We start from the raw sequence: 11,124 nt of genomic DNA on the forward strand, positions 1-11,124 counted from the left end.
TTAAGCCACTGGCCACTTTCTGTTGCAGATGTTTCTTGGGCCCTAAGTTCAGAGGCAGCAAGGGCTGGGGAGGGGGTGGTACATGAACTAGATGTTGGGGTGGGTGGGAGGCCATGTTGGGCCATAGGGCTTCTGTCCCCCAAGTCATACACTTATCCCAGGTTTGGAATTACAGTGACCAGCAATTATAATGACCTTTCTCTGCGCAGAGGGAAACCTGGGACAGCAGCAGAGCCTCCTGAGAAAGTCGGGGCTCAGGAATGGGGCAGGAAGGACATACACACTTCCCCAGAAGACAAGACTCTCCTCCCCTTAACCATTACCCAGCTGCTTCTAAGGCAGTGTCTTGAAGGAGGCGGGACGTGGGGGCGGGGGTAGGTGGGAGGATCAGCTGGTTTCGATGGACCTTGTCCTTACACCGAGCGCTGGGTCGCAGATCCAACCATGGAGGCGGCTGCAGGTAGGAGGCCGGGAGAAACCCTCCGGAGGGGACTTCAGGGCAGAGGGTGGATTGGAAGGCTCTGGGACTAGGACACACTTGGTATTGGGGCTTGGAGCCCTGGAAACAGACTGGAAGTTAGGAGGTGAGAGGTGAGAGGGTGGATGTGTCTGCCTTCCTGGTCCACGCCCTGAACTGATAGGCTCAGATTTCTGTGTATATCAGAAGGCCTGGGCCAGGGAGTGGGAGGAAGGGGAAGGGAAGAGCCTTTTGGAGCAGAACATAGGGTGAGTCCTGAATTTGGGGGTTCCCCTAAGTCCTTTCAGTTAACGACCATGGAAGTGGAGTCTCGGGGGGCAGGCTGCCTCTTGTCCCCTCACCCCTTCTTTGCCTGGCAGATCTTCAGGACACAGCTTCCTTGGCCCTGTAAGTGCCGTGCTGTGAAAGACTGGGGCACGGAAAGGAGGGAACTGAAGGTGGGGAGGCTCATCAGCTGCCTTTGGCACCTCAAGGCGAGCCTGGGACCCACGTCTGGATGTCAGCTTTCTCCTACCTGCGTGACTTGCCTCCTTGCAGGAAGTTTGAGTTTAACCCAAAGCTGGGCATTGATAATCCTGTCCTCTCCCTGGCTGAAGACTACGACCCTTCTGGTAACCTCCCCCAACCCCTTGGGACAACCACTTCCTTTCCCCAGAGCCGCCAGGGCACCACAAAGCATCCTGTCTCCTTGGAAACCACTCACTGTCTCCCTCTGATGACAGCCTTGGTGGGGAGTGACTACATGGAGGTGGAAGGGGGCTGGGCTTTTTCCCTCTGCCCCAGCCACTCTGCCTGGGCTGTGTTCAGCCCCACTGCCCGACACCTAACTGGGCAGAAGCCTGTCCGTTCAGTCACACGGGCAGGGGCTACCAGGCACAAGGTGACTTGGGTCATGTTCCCTTTCCCCCACCTTTTCTGCTGCCCACCTCCCCGTCCAGATCTCTGGAGCCTGGAACGGCCTCGCTTCTACCTGCTGAATAAAGAGGAGGGCAGGACTTTTGGCTTCCACCTGCAGCAGCAGCCGGGCAGGGCTGGGCATGTGGTGTGCAGGGTGGAGCCAGGCTCTTCCGCCCAGCGCCAGGGTCTTCGAGAAGGAGACTGGATCCTGGGGGTGAACAACCACGTCGTGGAACAGGAAGATTATTTGATGGTGAGGTTGGGCTGGAATCCCGGTAGTACGAGGGAACGTTCTGCAGCACTTGGGGGAGACAGAAGCCTCTTGGTCATGTCCCTGGGTATGTGGGGGTGACATACCTCCCACATGGGAGGTGAGAGGGTGGGGAGTCACCTCCCCGATCTCCCAGAATTTAGGGATGCACCAGGTCAGAATGGTTGGGTGAAGGCCTCCAGAGAGCTGGTTCCCGTGGTGAAGAGGGTAGTTTCCGTGGAGGGGACCTTCCTAAGAGGGGCCGGCCCAAGCCCACCTCACGTGCCTGCTGTTCAGGTGATACGCTGGATCTGGGCCAGCGGGCCTCGGGTGTTGCTGACAGTTTTGGCACTACACATGCTCGAGGGGGCCCGAGCTCAGCGGGGGAGCAGCACCCACTTTTGTCCCCTTCTCGGCCAGGGGGTCCGGCCTCGGCTGTGCCACATAGTGAAAGACGAGGGCGGCTTTGGCTTCAGTGTCACCCAAGGTGATCTTAGAGCGCGGGAGGGGTCAGCAGGGGGGCCCTGAGCCCTGTTGTGGGTGGACAGCAGGCAGAAAGTCACTCTTTGGGCTTCCAGGATGTCGGGGTCCTTTCTGCTTAGTGCTGAGCACTGGAGGAGCAGCTGAGCAGGCAGGAGTGCCCCCTGGGGCCCGGCTGCTAGAAGTGAATGGAGTCAGTGTGGAGAAGCTCACCCATAACCAACTCAACAGGAAGGTATGGCTGGTTCCTCTTGTCCTCAGCCCTCTGGGCTTGTCCCTGTCTCGGGAAGCAGACTCTCAATCTCCCAGTCTGGTCTTGTACCTCTGTCACCATCCTTCCCTTTCCACTCTGCTCGCCAACCCCCTCCCCTCCCGAGGGCTTCCTTCCAGGGCCTGGGAAGAAGGGCTGGGAGGGGGTGCCTGCCTCTGCCCTCCCTCCCCAGCTGGTTGATGCTGATACCCTGCTGGGTCTCCACAGCTTTGGCAGAGTGGCAAGCAGGTGACCCTGCTGGTGGCAGGGCCAGAGGTGGAGGAACAGTGTCGCCAGCTGGGAATGCCCCTGGCTGCACCTCTGGCAGAGGGCTGGGCACTGCCCACCAAGCCCCGCTGTCTGCATCTCGAGAAAGGGCCCCAGGGCTTCGGGTTCGTGCTCCGGGAGGAGAAGGGCCTTGATGGTCGCCTCGGTGAGTGGGAGCCCCAGGGATGGGGCGGGAAGGCGAGCCTTGGGGTGGGCACACGAGGGTCTGCATTCACTGCTCTGCACACAAGTGTTGGCCCTGGCTGAACCCCCGCCCAGGGCCTCCTCCTCCTCCTGTGTACCCCTGGGTCAGCCCCCCAGTGTGCACACAGTGGTCTGGGCTTGCATTGGGGGTTGGGGGGGAAGGAGCCATGAGGATGTCTGCGTCCCAGGTCAGTTCCTATGGGAGGTGGACCCAGGACTGCCAGCGGAGAAGGCCGGGATGCAGCCTGGGGACCGGCTGTGTGCTGTGGCTGGGGAGAGCGTGGAGGGGCTGGGCCGTGAGGAGAAAGTGTCCAAGATCCGGGCGCAGGGCTCCCGTGTCTCCCTCATTGTCGTCAACCCCAAGGTTGACCGCTTCTTCAGCATGGTGCGAGCTGAGGGGCCGGGGCTGGAGATGGGACCGGAATGGAGCCGGGCTCAGGTTAGGGAGAAGCAACGGATTTGTCCTCTTCCTCTTTTCCAGGTTCGCTTGTCTCCGCTCCTCTTCTTGGAGAGCACAGAGGCTCCTGACTCTCCCCGGCGTAATGGCTCAGCCTCTGTGGTTGACACCAAGAACCCACCTGTTGAAGACACAACAGTGGCTTCTGTCCCATGCAGCTTCCGCCAGTGCTTCCTGTACCCTGGGCCTGGCGGTGGCTATGGCTTCCGACTCAGCTGTGTGGCCAGCAGGCCTGGTGTCTTCATCTCCCAGGTGACGGATGCCCCGGGCACCTTGGATGTTTTCAATCCTTTGCCTCTTGATGAGCCTTCTTCTGCTTCCCTCCCAGAGCCCTAGAATACCCTGCAAACTTTTCTGTGGTGTTCCAGGCTCCTCTAGACCCCACCTATTCCACCAGGTGACCGTAGGAGGCTCCGCTGCCCAGGCAGGGCTGCAAACAGGAGACGTGATTCTGGAGATGAATGGGTATCCCATGGGTGGAGAGAATGACCTGGAAAGACTTCAGCAACTGGCTGAGGCAAAGCCACCCCTATGCCTGAAGTTGGCGACCAGATCTCAGCAGGGCTTGGAAGCCTGGATTCACCCAGGGTCCAGAGAGGTGAGGAAGAAGAGATGGATGAGCTATGAGCAGCCAGAAGAGGAGGGGCCGTGGTCAGAGAGGAGGGCAGAGCGGGAGGCTGCAAGTGAAGCAGTTTGGGGGACGCTGGTTGGGACTTTAGGCCAGGGTAGGTGGGAACAGAAGAACTCCAGAGAAGAAGCCCCTATTCCTGGGCATTCCAGTGCAGGTGGGGACAGGGAAAAGGAACTCTTCTGTTCCCTGAATGACTTCTCGTCTTTGTTTGCTTAGGATGGAGTTCTGGCCTCAGATCTGCTGTAGCACCCCATGCTTGGCAATGATCTGCCCAAGCTTTCCTGTCTTCACCCTCCAGCCTGATGTGGTTGGAGCTGAGATGCTCTCTTTAAACTGGAAGCTGCAGCTTTAGGACTCCTGATACCTCCAGTCACAGGATTTTTCAAGGTCTCTCTCTCTTCCCATGGCTCTACCTCCTGGAAGAGGGTGTGGCCAGAGCCCTCAGATGGGCCACATTTGATTCCGGAGGAAGTCACGTGGGGTCTTTGGGAGCTGTGCCCCAGAGATGAAGATCTGCTTGAGATGAGCAGTGTGATTTTGTGATTTATAACAAGAAATATATATTAGGTCTTCCTATCCTTTCGTGGCAGAGAGCTTCTAAAATCCTTGGGATTTCCTAAGTAATAAGAGTGATAAAGGTGTCTTCTCTTATTCATAATAAGGCTCGTTCAATTATAGCTATCCTTGTTAATGAGGTACCTTTTGGAAAGCACCTAAGAATGGGGCACTGGTTTCCAGGGGAACCGATCATGTGATTAGCAGGCTGGAACTTTCACTGCCACCCCCACCCTCAGTCTCCTGGGAGGGGAGAGGGGCTGGAGGTTGAATTAATCACCAGTGATCAATGGATTGATTAATGATGCCTACATAATGAAGTCTCCATAGGAACCCAGAAGCACAGGTTCAGGGAGCTTTCTTTGCTGATGAACAAGTGGAGGTGCAGGGGTTGGCACACCTGGAGAGGGTGTGGAGCTTCCCTGCTCATACCCCACCCCATGTATCTTGTGCATCTGGCTGTTCTTGAGTTGTGTCCTTTGTAATAAAATGGTGATCTAGTAAGTAAACGATTTCCCTGAATTCAATCACTCTAGCAAATGATTGAACCCAGGGAGGGGGCTGTGGCTATTACTGATTGATAGCCAGTTAGTCAAAAGCACAAGTGACAGCCTGGACTTAAGACTGGTGTTTGAGGTTGAGGGCAGTCTTGTGGGACTGAGCCCTTAACCCTGGGATCTGATGCTATGGTCGGGTAGACAGTGCCACAGTTGAGTTAAATTGTAACACAAAAGTTAAATTATGTCTATAAAGAATTACTTATGGGAAACCTCCCCCTCTCCCCTTTTAAAATGTGTTATATTTATTTCTCTTGGAGGAAGTTTAAGCATGACGGTGGTGCGGTGGTTTAGCTGCTCCATCGTGTCCAACTCTTTTGTGACTCCATGGACTGTAACCTGCCAGTCTCCTTTCTGTCCATGGGATTTTCCAGGCAAGAATACTGGAGTGGGCATCTTCTTAATCCAGGGATTGAACTCAGGTCTCCTGCATTGCAGGTGAATTCTTTACTAAGCTACCGAGGAAGCCTTTTAAGCACCATAGCTAAGATACACAGTTGTGCATAGTGGAAACAATTGTGCTTAGTGAGTAGAATCCTGATGCTCATTTCCACCTAAACCTCAACCTGTTCCACATGAAAGGTCAGTTTGTAAGGATGAAACACAAATTACTGAAAGGAAGACTCTACAGAGGGTGAAAATGAACTGTTTCTGCTATTTCTATTATGGTGAATATATCCTCTTATTCCTAAGAGATGGCAAAACAATTAGAATATATTTGGTTACTCTCCTTTATACAAAATTAATTAAACTTTTAAAATGACATTATAAATTCAATACAAGGCAATGCTGGGAATTCTTTTCAAAATCTCCCCCTTCCATATTTAACCAGAAATGAAGTAGAACTGAGAACGCTGTAGTAAAATAAAGGAGAAGCAGAGTATTCCCTTTTCAGGTGGGCTGTGGGGCTGGCTAGGATTGAAGCCATCTGGAACTTGCCCTAAACATGACTCCAGGATGTTGGGTATATTACAAGAATCTGGAGCCTAGCTGCACCTTCCCTCTGTGGGCACCTGAGGATTGTGGGGGCTGGTGCCTAGTCACTGTTGGTGCTTTATAGAAATGGCCTTTATCCACAAATCTGGCTGCCTTTGTTGCTGCTGGTGGGGATAGTGTGACCAAAAGGGCTCCAGGCTCAAGCGGTGGGACCCAGACTCTCTAGGAGAGAAGTTGAGACCTTTTCAAATTTCTCTCTTCTTATTCCATCTTCAGGGTAATGGATCAGTCCAGAACTGAGATATTCCCATGAGAGGCACTCCTCTCTGCCAAAAAAACACAGCTCACAGTCCTGCTGAGGTCTACAGCAAGACAGCTTTATTGCTGCGGCCTCAGAGGGCCCCAGAGACTAGAGACTCACAGCCTCAAAGATCCAGGGGGTTGAGTCCAAACTGGCGGAGCTGCTCCTTGAGCCTGGCGTGGAGTCTCAGCACAGCCCCGTCCCACTGAGGCTTCACAACTCTCAGCTTGGCCAGGAGCTGGTCCAGGCTATCCTGCAGACACCAAGCTTCAGTCTCAGGAAGGGAGAGGGTTGGGTAAGGGATGCCCCCAGCCTGGTCTACAGCTTTCCTAGCCAGTGTTTTCTTTAAGCTCTTATTCTTAGTGGGTAGGCATGGTTGTATCCCCTTAAGACAGAGCAGAGTCCCCTGTGGAGATGCTTCTTTCCCTTCTCCCTGGTCTGTCATTGTCATACTCACCGGGATCTGTGGGGATGGGGGAGGGCTGGGTACCGGGATGGCTGGTCTTCAGAGAGTAGGGCTTACATGTAAGATTTCCTCATACTTGGCCTCCATGTCTGCCACGTGGGCCCGAAGCTGAGCCAGAGTCTGGTCCCGCTCTCCGAGGGCCTGCTTGGCCTCCCTCTGGGCAGCCTCAGCCTCCCTCTGGCACAATTCTGGGGGAGATGGTGCCGAGGGAGGATGAAAGAAGACAGGATGGTGACACTCTGCCTCTGAACAGAGTCTCCCACCCAAAGAGGACAACATGAGCGGGACTGTCCCAGACTCCCCCAGAGCCGTCAACTTCCCCTAGTTCCTATAAAGAGCGGACAACTACCATTAAGGTAAGAGAGGGGGTGCTTGGGACAAGAGATTTGGCTCCCAAATCAGGTTGCCATTCACTGCTGTGTAACATCTGACACGTCTCTAAGACTCAGTTTCTTCATTTTTATAGAGAAAATGACACATACTTCACAGGTGTGCTCTGAGAGTTAAATGTGGTAATGTGAGGACATCCAAGGTGCCAGTGGCTAAGACTCTGCGCTCCCAGTGCAGGGGGCTCAGGTTTGATCCCTAGTCGGGGAACTAGATCTCACACACTGCAACTAAGAGTTCACATGCCCCAACTAAAGATCCCACATGCTCCCAACTAAGACCCAGGGCAGCCAAACAAACGAATAAATAAAAATATGTTAAAAAAAATGTGATAATGTGTGGGAAAGCACCTAGTATGTAGGAGGTGCTTAAAAATGCTGATTGCATTTGAGATATGGCAAAGATTAGGAAAGGAACTCAGGGTCTGTGTGGGAAGATAAGCAACTTTTGGATATCTAAAGCTAAACTAAAGCTATTTTAGGATAAGAAAACTTTGAGGCCAAAATTGTGGAAAATCCGTGCCATGCTAAAATTTTTCAACTTTGTCCTGTTACCAAGATGCAAGAAAGCAAAAGCTCCCTGTTTTGTTTTGCTTTGTTGCTTATTTAGAAGCTCATTTATTTATGAGCAAATAGTTATTTACAACCTACCACATGTTAGGTCTTGAAGATACAGAGGGAAGTAATTCAAACAGTTACATTCAAACTTGCTTTCATTCTAAAAATTAGCCAAACTAAGAGAGAATGTGTTTTGCTCATGAGAGACATGGCGGTGGTAGGGAGTAAGAACTGTCTTTAGAGAGACCCTTGAGAGAGGGAGATGCAGTGAGAAAGTTAGGTCTTCTTCACTTATAACTTAAAGTTTAAGATTGGGTATTTTTTGCCATCGTGAACATTCTGTTGCAAGTGGTAGAAGAGTCAGTGGGGAAGACAGTATGAGAGCTTACATTGCAGTTTTCTAAAGAAAGACCATCCTCACTCCACCCCTTCAGGCTGGACTACATCAGAGATCCTCTGAGAGAAAGCGCTGTGAGGGTAGGGTGTGCTGTGTGTGCGTGCTAAATCGTTTAGTGTTCGACTCTTTGTGACCCCATGGAATGGGGCCATCCAGGCTCCTCTGCCCATGGGATTTTCCAGGCAAGACTGTGGAGTGAGCTGCCCTGCCCTCCTCCAGGGGATCTTCCCGACCCAGGGATGGAACCCACGTCTTTTAAGTCTCCTGCACTGGCAGGCAGGTTCTTTACCACTAGGGCCACCTGGGAAGCCTACCTAACTGCTGGCGCAGGCCCTTCACTTCTTCCTCCAGCTGCCTGCTGCGACTCTGCATCGCCTCCTGAAAGCTCCGGCACTGACGACTCATCTCTGGCAGAGCGGTGGGTGGCCAGGGACCCAGATGGGGAAAGAGCAGTGGAGAAAGGACTGGGAATTGTGGGTGGGGAGGGCTCTGCTTGGTCCAGTGGACAGGTGCATAACAGTCTTTTGGGGGCCTTCCCTGGCAGTCCAGAGGTTAAGACTTCACCTGCCAATGCAGGGGATGCAGGTTTAACCCCTGATCTGGAAGCTAAGATCCCACATTCCTCAGGGCCAAAAAACCAAAACATAAAACAGAAGCAATATTGTAACAAACCCAATAAAGACTTTAAAAATGGCCCACATAAAAAAAAAAAATCTTAAAAAAAAAATGGTCTTCTGGGTTCTTCTTGTGGTGATCTGAGAAGGTGGGGACAGAGCTTAGAAACAAGATGCCCACCTGCTGTGCCAGCTCAGGACGGGACTTCAGGCCCTCCTTCCCACCCACTCCCACGGGAGGAGGGAGATAAAGGCTAGGGCTGTGTTTCATAACCCACGTGACATCAAGCACATAGCACTGCACATCATGGAAGGTTCCCGCCCAAGACCACAGAAGATCTTCCTTTGGTTCCTTCAGGATGCCTGTGTGTGCTAGGAGGGTTGAGGCCAGGTATGGCGGTTTGCAGTCCTCCTTGTCTCCCTTTCCAGCATCCTCGGGCCCTCCCAGTTGTCCTCTTCTGGGTCCCTGTCTCCCGCCCACCTGCTCGATCAACCTCACACCTGCATATATGGCCTTCCCTTCGCACCGGGCCCCCTCCAGTTCAGCCTCCAGGTCTTTGATCCTCTGCTTCAGCTGGTCTACAGAAGCCTTGGCTCGGCGGGCTTCATCCCTCTGCAGAGCTGTGAACAGGCCAGAGCAGCCCTCTGCACTGGCTGGGGACTCCACTGAATCAGCCCCCATGACCTTGATGGACTCTGTCCACCTACAGAAAACTGGTGGCAGGCTGCCAGTCTCTTGTTGTCATTCTGTGTGTTTCCCTTCCCGGCCTTAGATCCTATAGACTGTTACTAAGAGGGAAAAACGCCCTCTGTGTTCCAGCTATAAAAATTAGCCTTCTTCATCAACCCTCATTGCCCACCCTGACCTCACGACCCCAGCTCTGGACAATCTTTTCCCATTAAGGGATGGTTAGAGATCAGCTCAGCCCTCCACCATGGCTCCAAAACTTTAAGCTCCCAGGGATACACAAATGCCCACTGTCTCTGTTGCCCCCAGAACTTTCGCCTTCTTACCCAAGCGGTCTTGGAGCACCTCCTTTTCCAGCAGTGCCAGCCTGAGCATGGATTCAGCCTCCATATCTGCCCTGGCAAGACGGCAGACCCTCAGCTTGTCAGGATCTCAGCCTTCCCTACTCCCCTTCCATCCTCCTCCCGTACCTTGGACTTCTCTTTTTTTGGTGGGAGATATGAGGCACATTAAATGAGGGACCTCTGACGGCAAAGTCTAGTGAGTTCACTGCCCAGCTCATAGTAGGTACTTGAAAGATGTGTAATGAATACACAAGGAAGGCACAGAGCCAGAAGGGATTCATGGGTGCTGATTTTCCCATGTTCCCAGCTCCATGGAACCTGGATGTGGATATAAAGGGGGAAGGCCAAGACAGCCCAATCTCGTCACACAGAGGGCTGAATTCTCTCTGGAGGTCTCTGACCCAGAACAAGGAGAGGCAGGGAGGCACCCACCTCCACCCAGGCTGACTCACCAGCACCTGCATTTCTTTTCTTTTCTGGGCCCCAGCTTTTGTCCCTTTTGCTTTGGTCTTAGGTGGCATCTCCTTCCTGTCCTGGAGGGAGGGGACTCATATTTAGGTCTGGACATGGACACGCTCTCCTGACTCCCTAGACTGCACCAGCAGTCCCAGGAGAATTAATGCTCTCGTCTCCAAGTCTGTCTCTGACACTTTCCAGAAGCTTCAGTTCTTGGTTTCCTTGGAAACTTAGGCAAGGCTGGGGCCAGTGGGAAAGATAGACCTGTTTCTCTCTACCAGTCAGGATCTAAGTACAGAAGTCATGCCTCTCAACCCTCTTTCAGAGAAAATAAAGCTCAGTACCTGGCCCCGTCTCTCTTCCCACCATCCTTACCCTGCCTCTTCCTTCCTCCAAGACCCTCAGGCGTCGCTGTTGTGTCTCCCTGTGGTGTGACCCACTCTCCAGGAGGGGCAGAGAAAAGGCCCAACCAACTGGGAGCTGGAGGAGGTGATCGTGATCTGGGACCCAATCCAGAGTGGCAAATTTCATTTGGGGGTGGGACTGAGAACTGGAAGGTTGGGCTTCTGGAGACTGCACGTTGTCCAGACAACTGGGAAACATGGAGTTGATAGGAAGGTACATGCATGCTTGCTTAGTCACTCTAATTGTGTCTGGTAGAAGGGGCTAAATACAACACTTAAAATACCAAGGTCTCAGAGGGCCAATATTCTTCTTGTCCCCAGATCCTAAGTGTAGTTTGAGGAGAAAGGGCTTTGGAACTGATTAACTATGATTCTCAAGGTGGTCTGGTATTCCCATCTCTTTCAGAATTTTCCACAGTTTATTTTGATCCACACAGTCAAAGGCTTTGGCATAGTCAATGAAGCAGAAATAGATGTTTTTCTGGAACTCTCTTGCTTTCTCCATGATTCAGTGGATGTTGGCAATTTGATCTCTGGTGCCTCTGCCT

The 11,124-nt window shown here is 52.8% G+C and overlaps 2 protein-coding genes across 5 annotated transcripts; one reads left to right on the top strand and one right to left on the bottom strand.

Moving 5' to 3' along the window:
- Positions 1-61: 61 nt before the first annotated feature.
- LOC129554421 (Na(+)/H(+) exchange regulatory cofactor NHE-RF4-like) lies at positions 62-5,854 on the top strand. 4 transcript variants are annotated; one of them, XM_088843006.1, is made up of 9 exons: positions 63-460; positions 838-1,628; positions 1,923-2,112; positions 2,204-2,340; positions 2,584-2,788; positions 3,015-3,211; positions 3,308-3,535; positions 3,681-3,881; positions 4,131-5,854. In XM_088843006.1, exons 2-9 carry the CDS (start codon positions 975-977, stop codon positions 4,158-4,160), a joined length of 1,842 nt encoding a protein of 613 aa, XP_088699132.1. In that variant the 5' UTR covers positions 63-460; positions 838-974; the 3' UTR covers positions 4,161-5,854. The 4 variants fall into 4 exon arrangements, with proteins under 4 accessions (XP_088699134.1, XP_088699132.1, XP_088699131.1 ...); XM_088843007.1 differs by having other exon boundaries at positions 64-1,089; positions 1,417-1,628; XM_088843005.1 differs by having other exon boundaries at positions 63-1,628.
- A 464-nt stretch (positions 5,855-6,318) lies between these two features.
- LOC129554423 (dynein regulatory complex protein 12) lies at positions 6,319-10,597 on the bottom strand. Its single transcript, XM_088843010.1, has 6 exons — positions 10,548-10,597; positions 9,699-9,769; positions 9,186-9,305; positions 8,385-8,477; positions 6,787-6,917; positions 6,319-6,516 (listed from the first exon to the last, which is right to left on the bottom strand). The coding sequence occupies exons 2-6, from the start codon at positions 9,760-9,762 to the stop codon at positions 6,388-6,390; spliced, it is 537 nt and encodes a 178-aa protein (XP_088699136.1). The 5' UTR covers positions 9,763-9,769; positions 10,548-10,597; the 3' UTR covers positions 6,319-6,387.
- Positions 10,598-11,124: the final 527 nt, after the last annotated feature.

Source organism: Moschus berezovskii, chromosome 14, assembly GCF_049115385.1.
Source record: "Moschus berezovskii isolate FMDL1 chromosome 14, NW_MosBer_1.0, whole genome shotgun sequence".
NCBI lineage: Eukaryota > Metazoa > Chordata > Mammalia > Artiodactyla > Moschidae > Moschus > Moschus berezovskii.

Bases quoted from the DNA above. Each gene is read 5' to 3' on its own strand.
- LOC129554421 (XM_088843005.1), top strand. From the start codon at position 975: ATGTCAGCTTTCTCCTACCTGCGTGACTTGCCTCCTTGCAGGAAGTTT. The intron at 2,789-3,014 runs GTGAGTGGGAGC...TCTGCGTCCCAG, and splicing joins GGGCCTTGATGGTCGCCTCG to GTCAGTTCCTATGGGAGGTG. The intron at 3,882-4,130 runs GTGAGGAAGAAG...TTGTTTGCTTAG, and splicing joins TTCACCCAGGGTCCAGAGAG to GATGGAGTTCTGGCCTCAGA.
- LOC129554423 (XM_088843010.1), bottom strand. From the start codon at position 9,762: ATGGAGGCTGAATCCATGCTCAGGCTGGCACTGCTGGAAAAGGAGGTG. The intron at 9,306-9,698 runs GTAAGAAGGCGA...GCCTGTTCACAG, and splicing joins GGTGCTCCAAGACCGCTTGG to CTCTGCAGAGGGATGAAGCC. The intron at 6,918-8,384 runs GTAGGCTTCCCA...CATCTCCCCCAG, and splicing joins GGGCCTGCGCCAGCAGTTAG to AATTGTGCCAGAGGGAGGCT.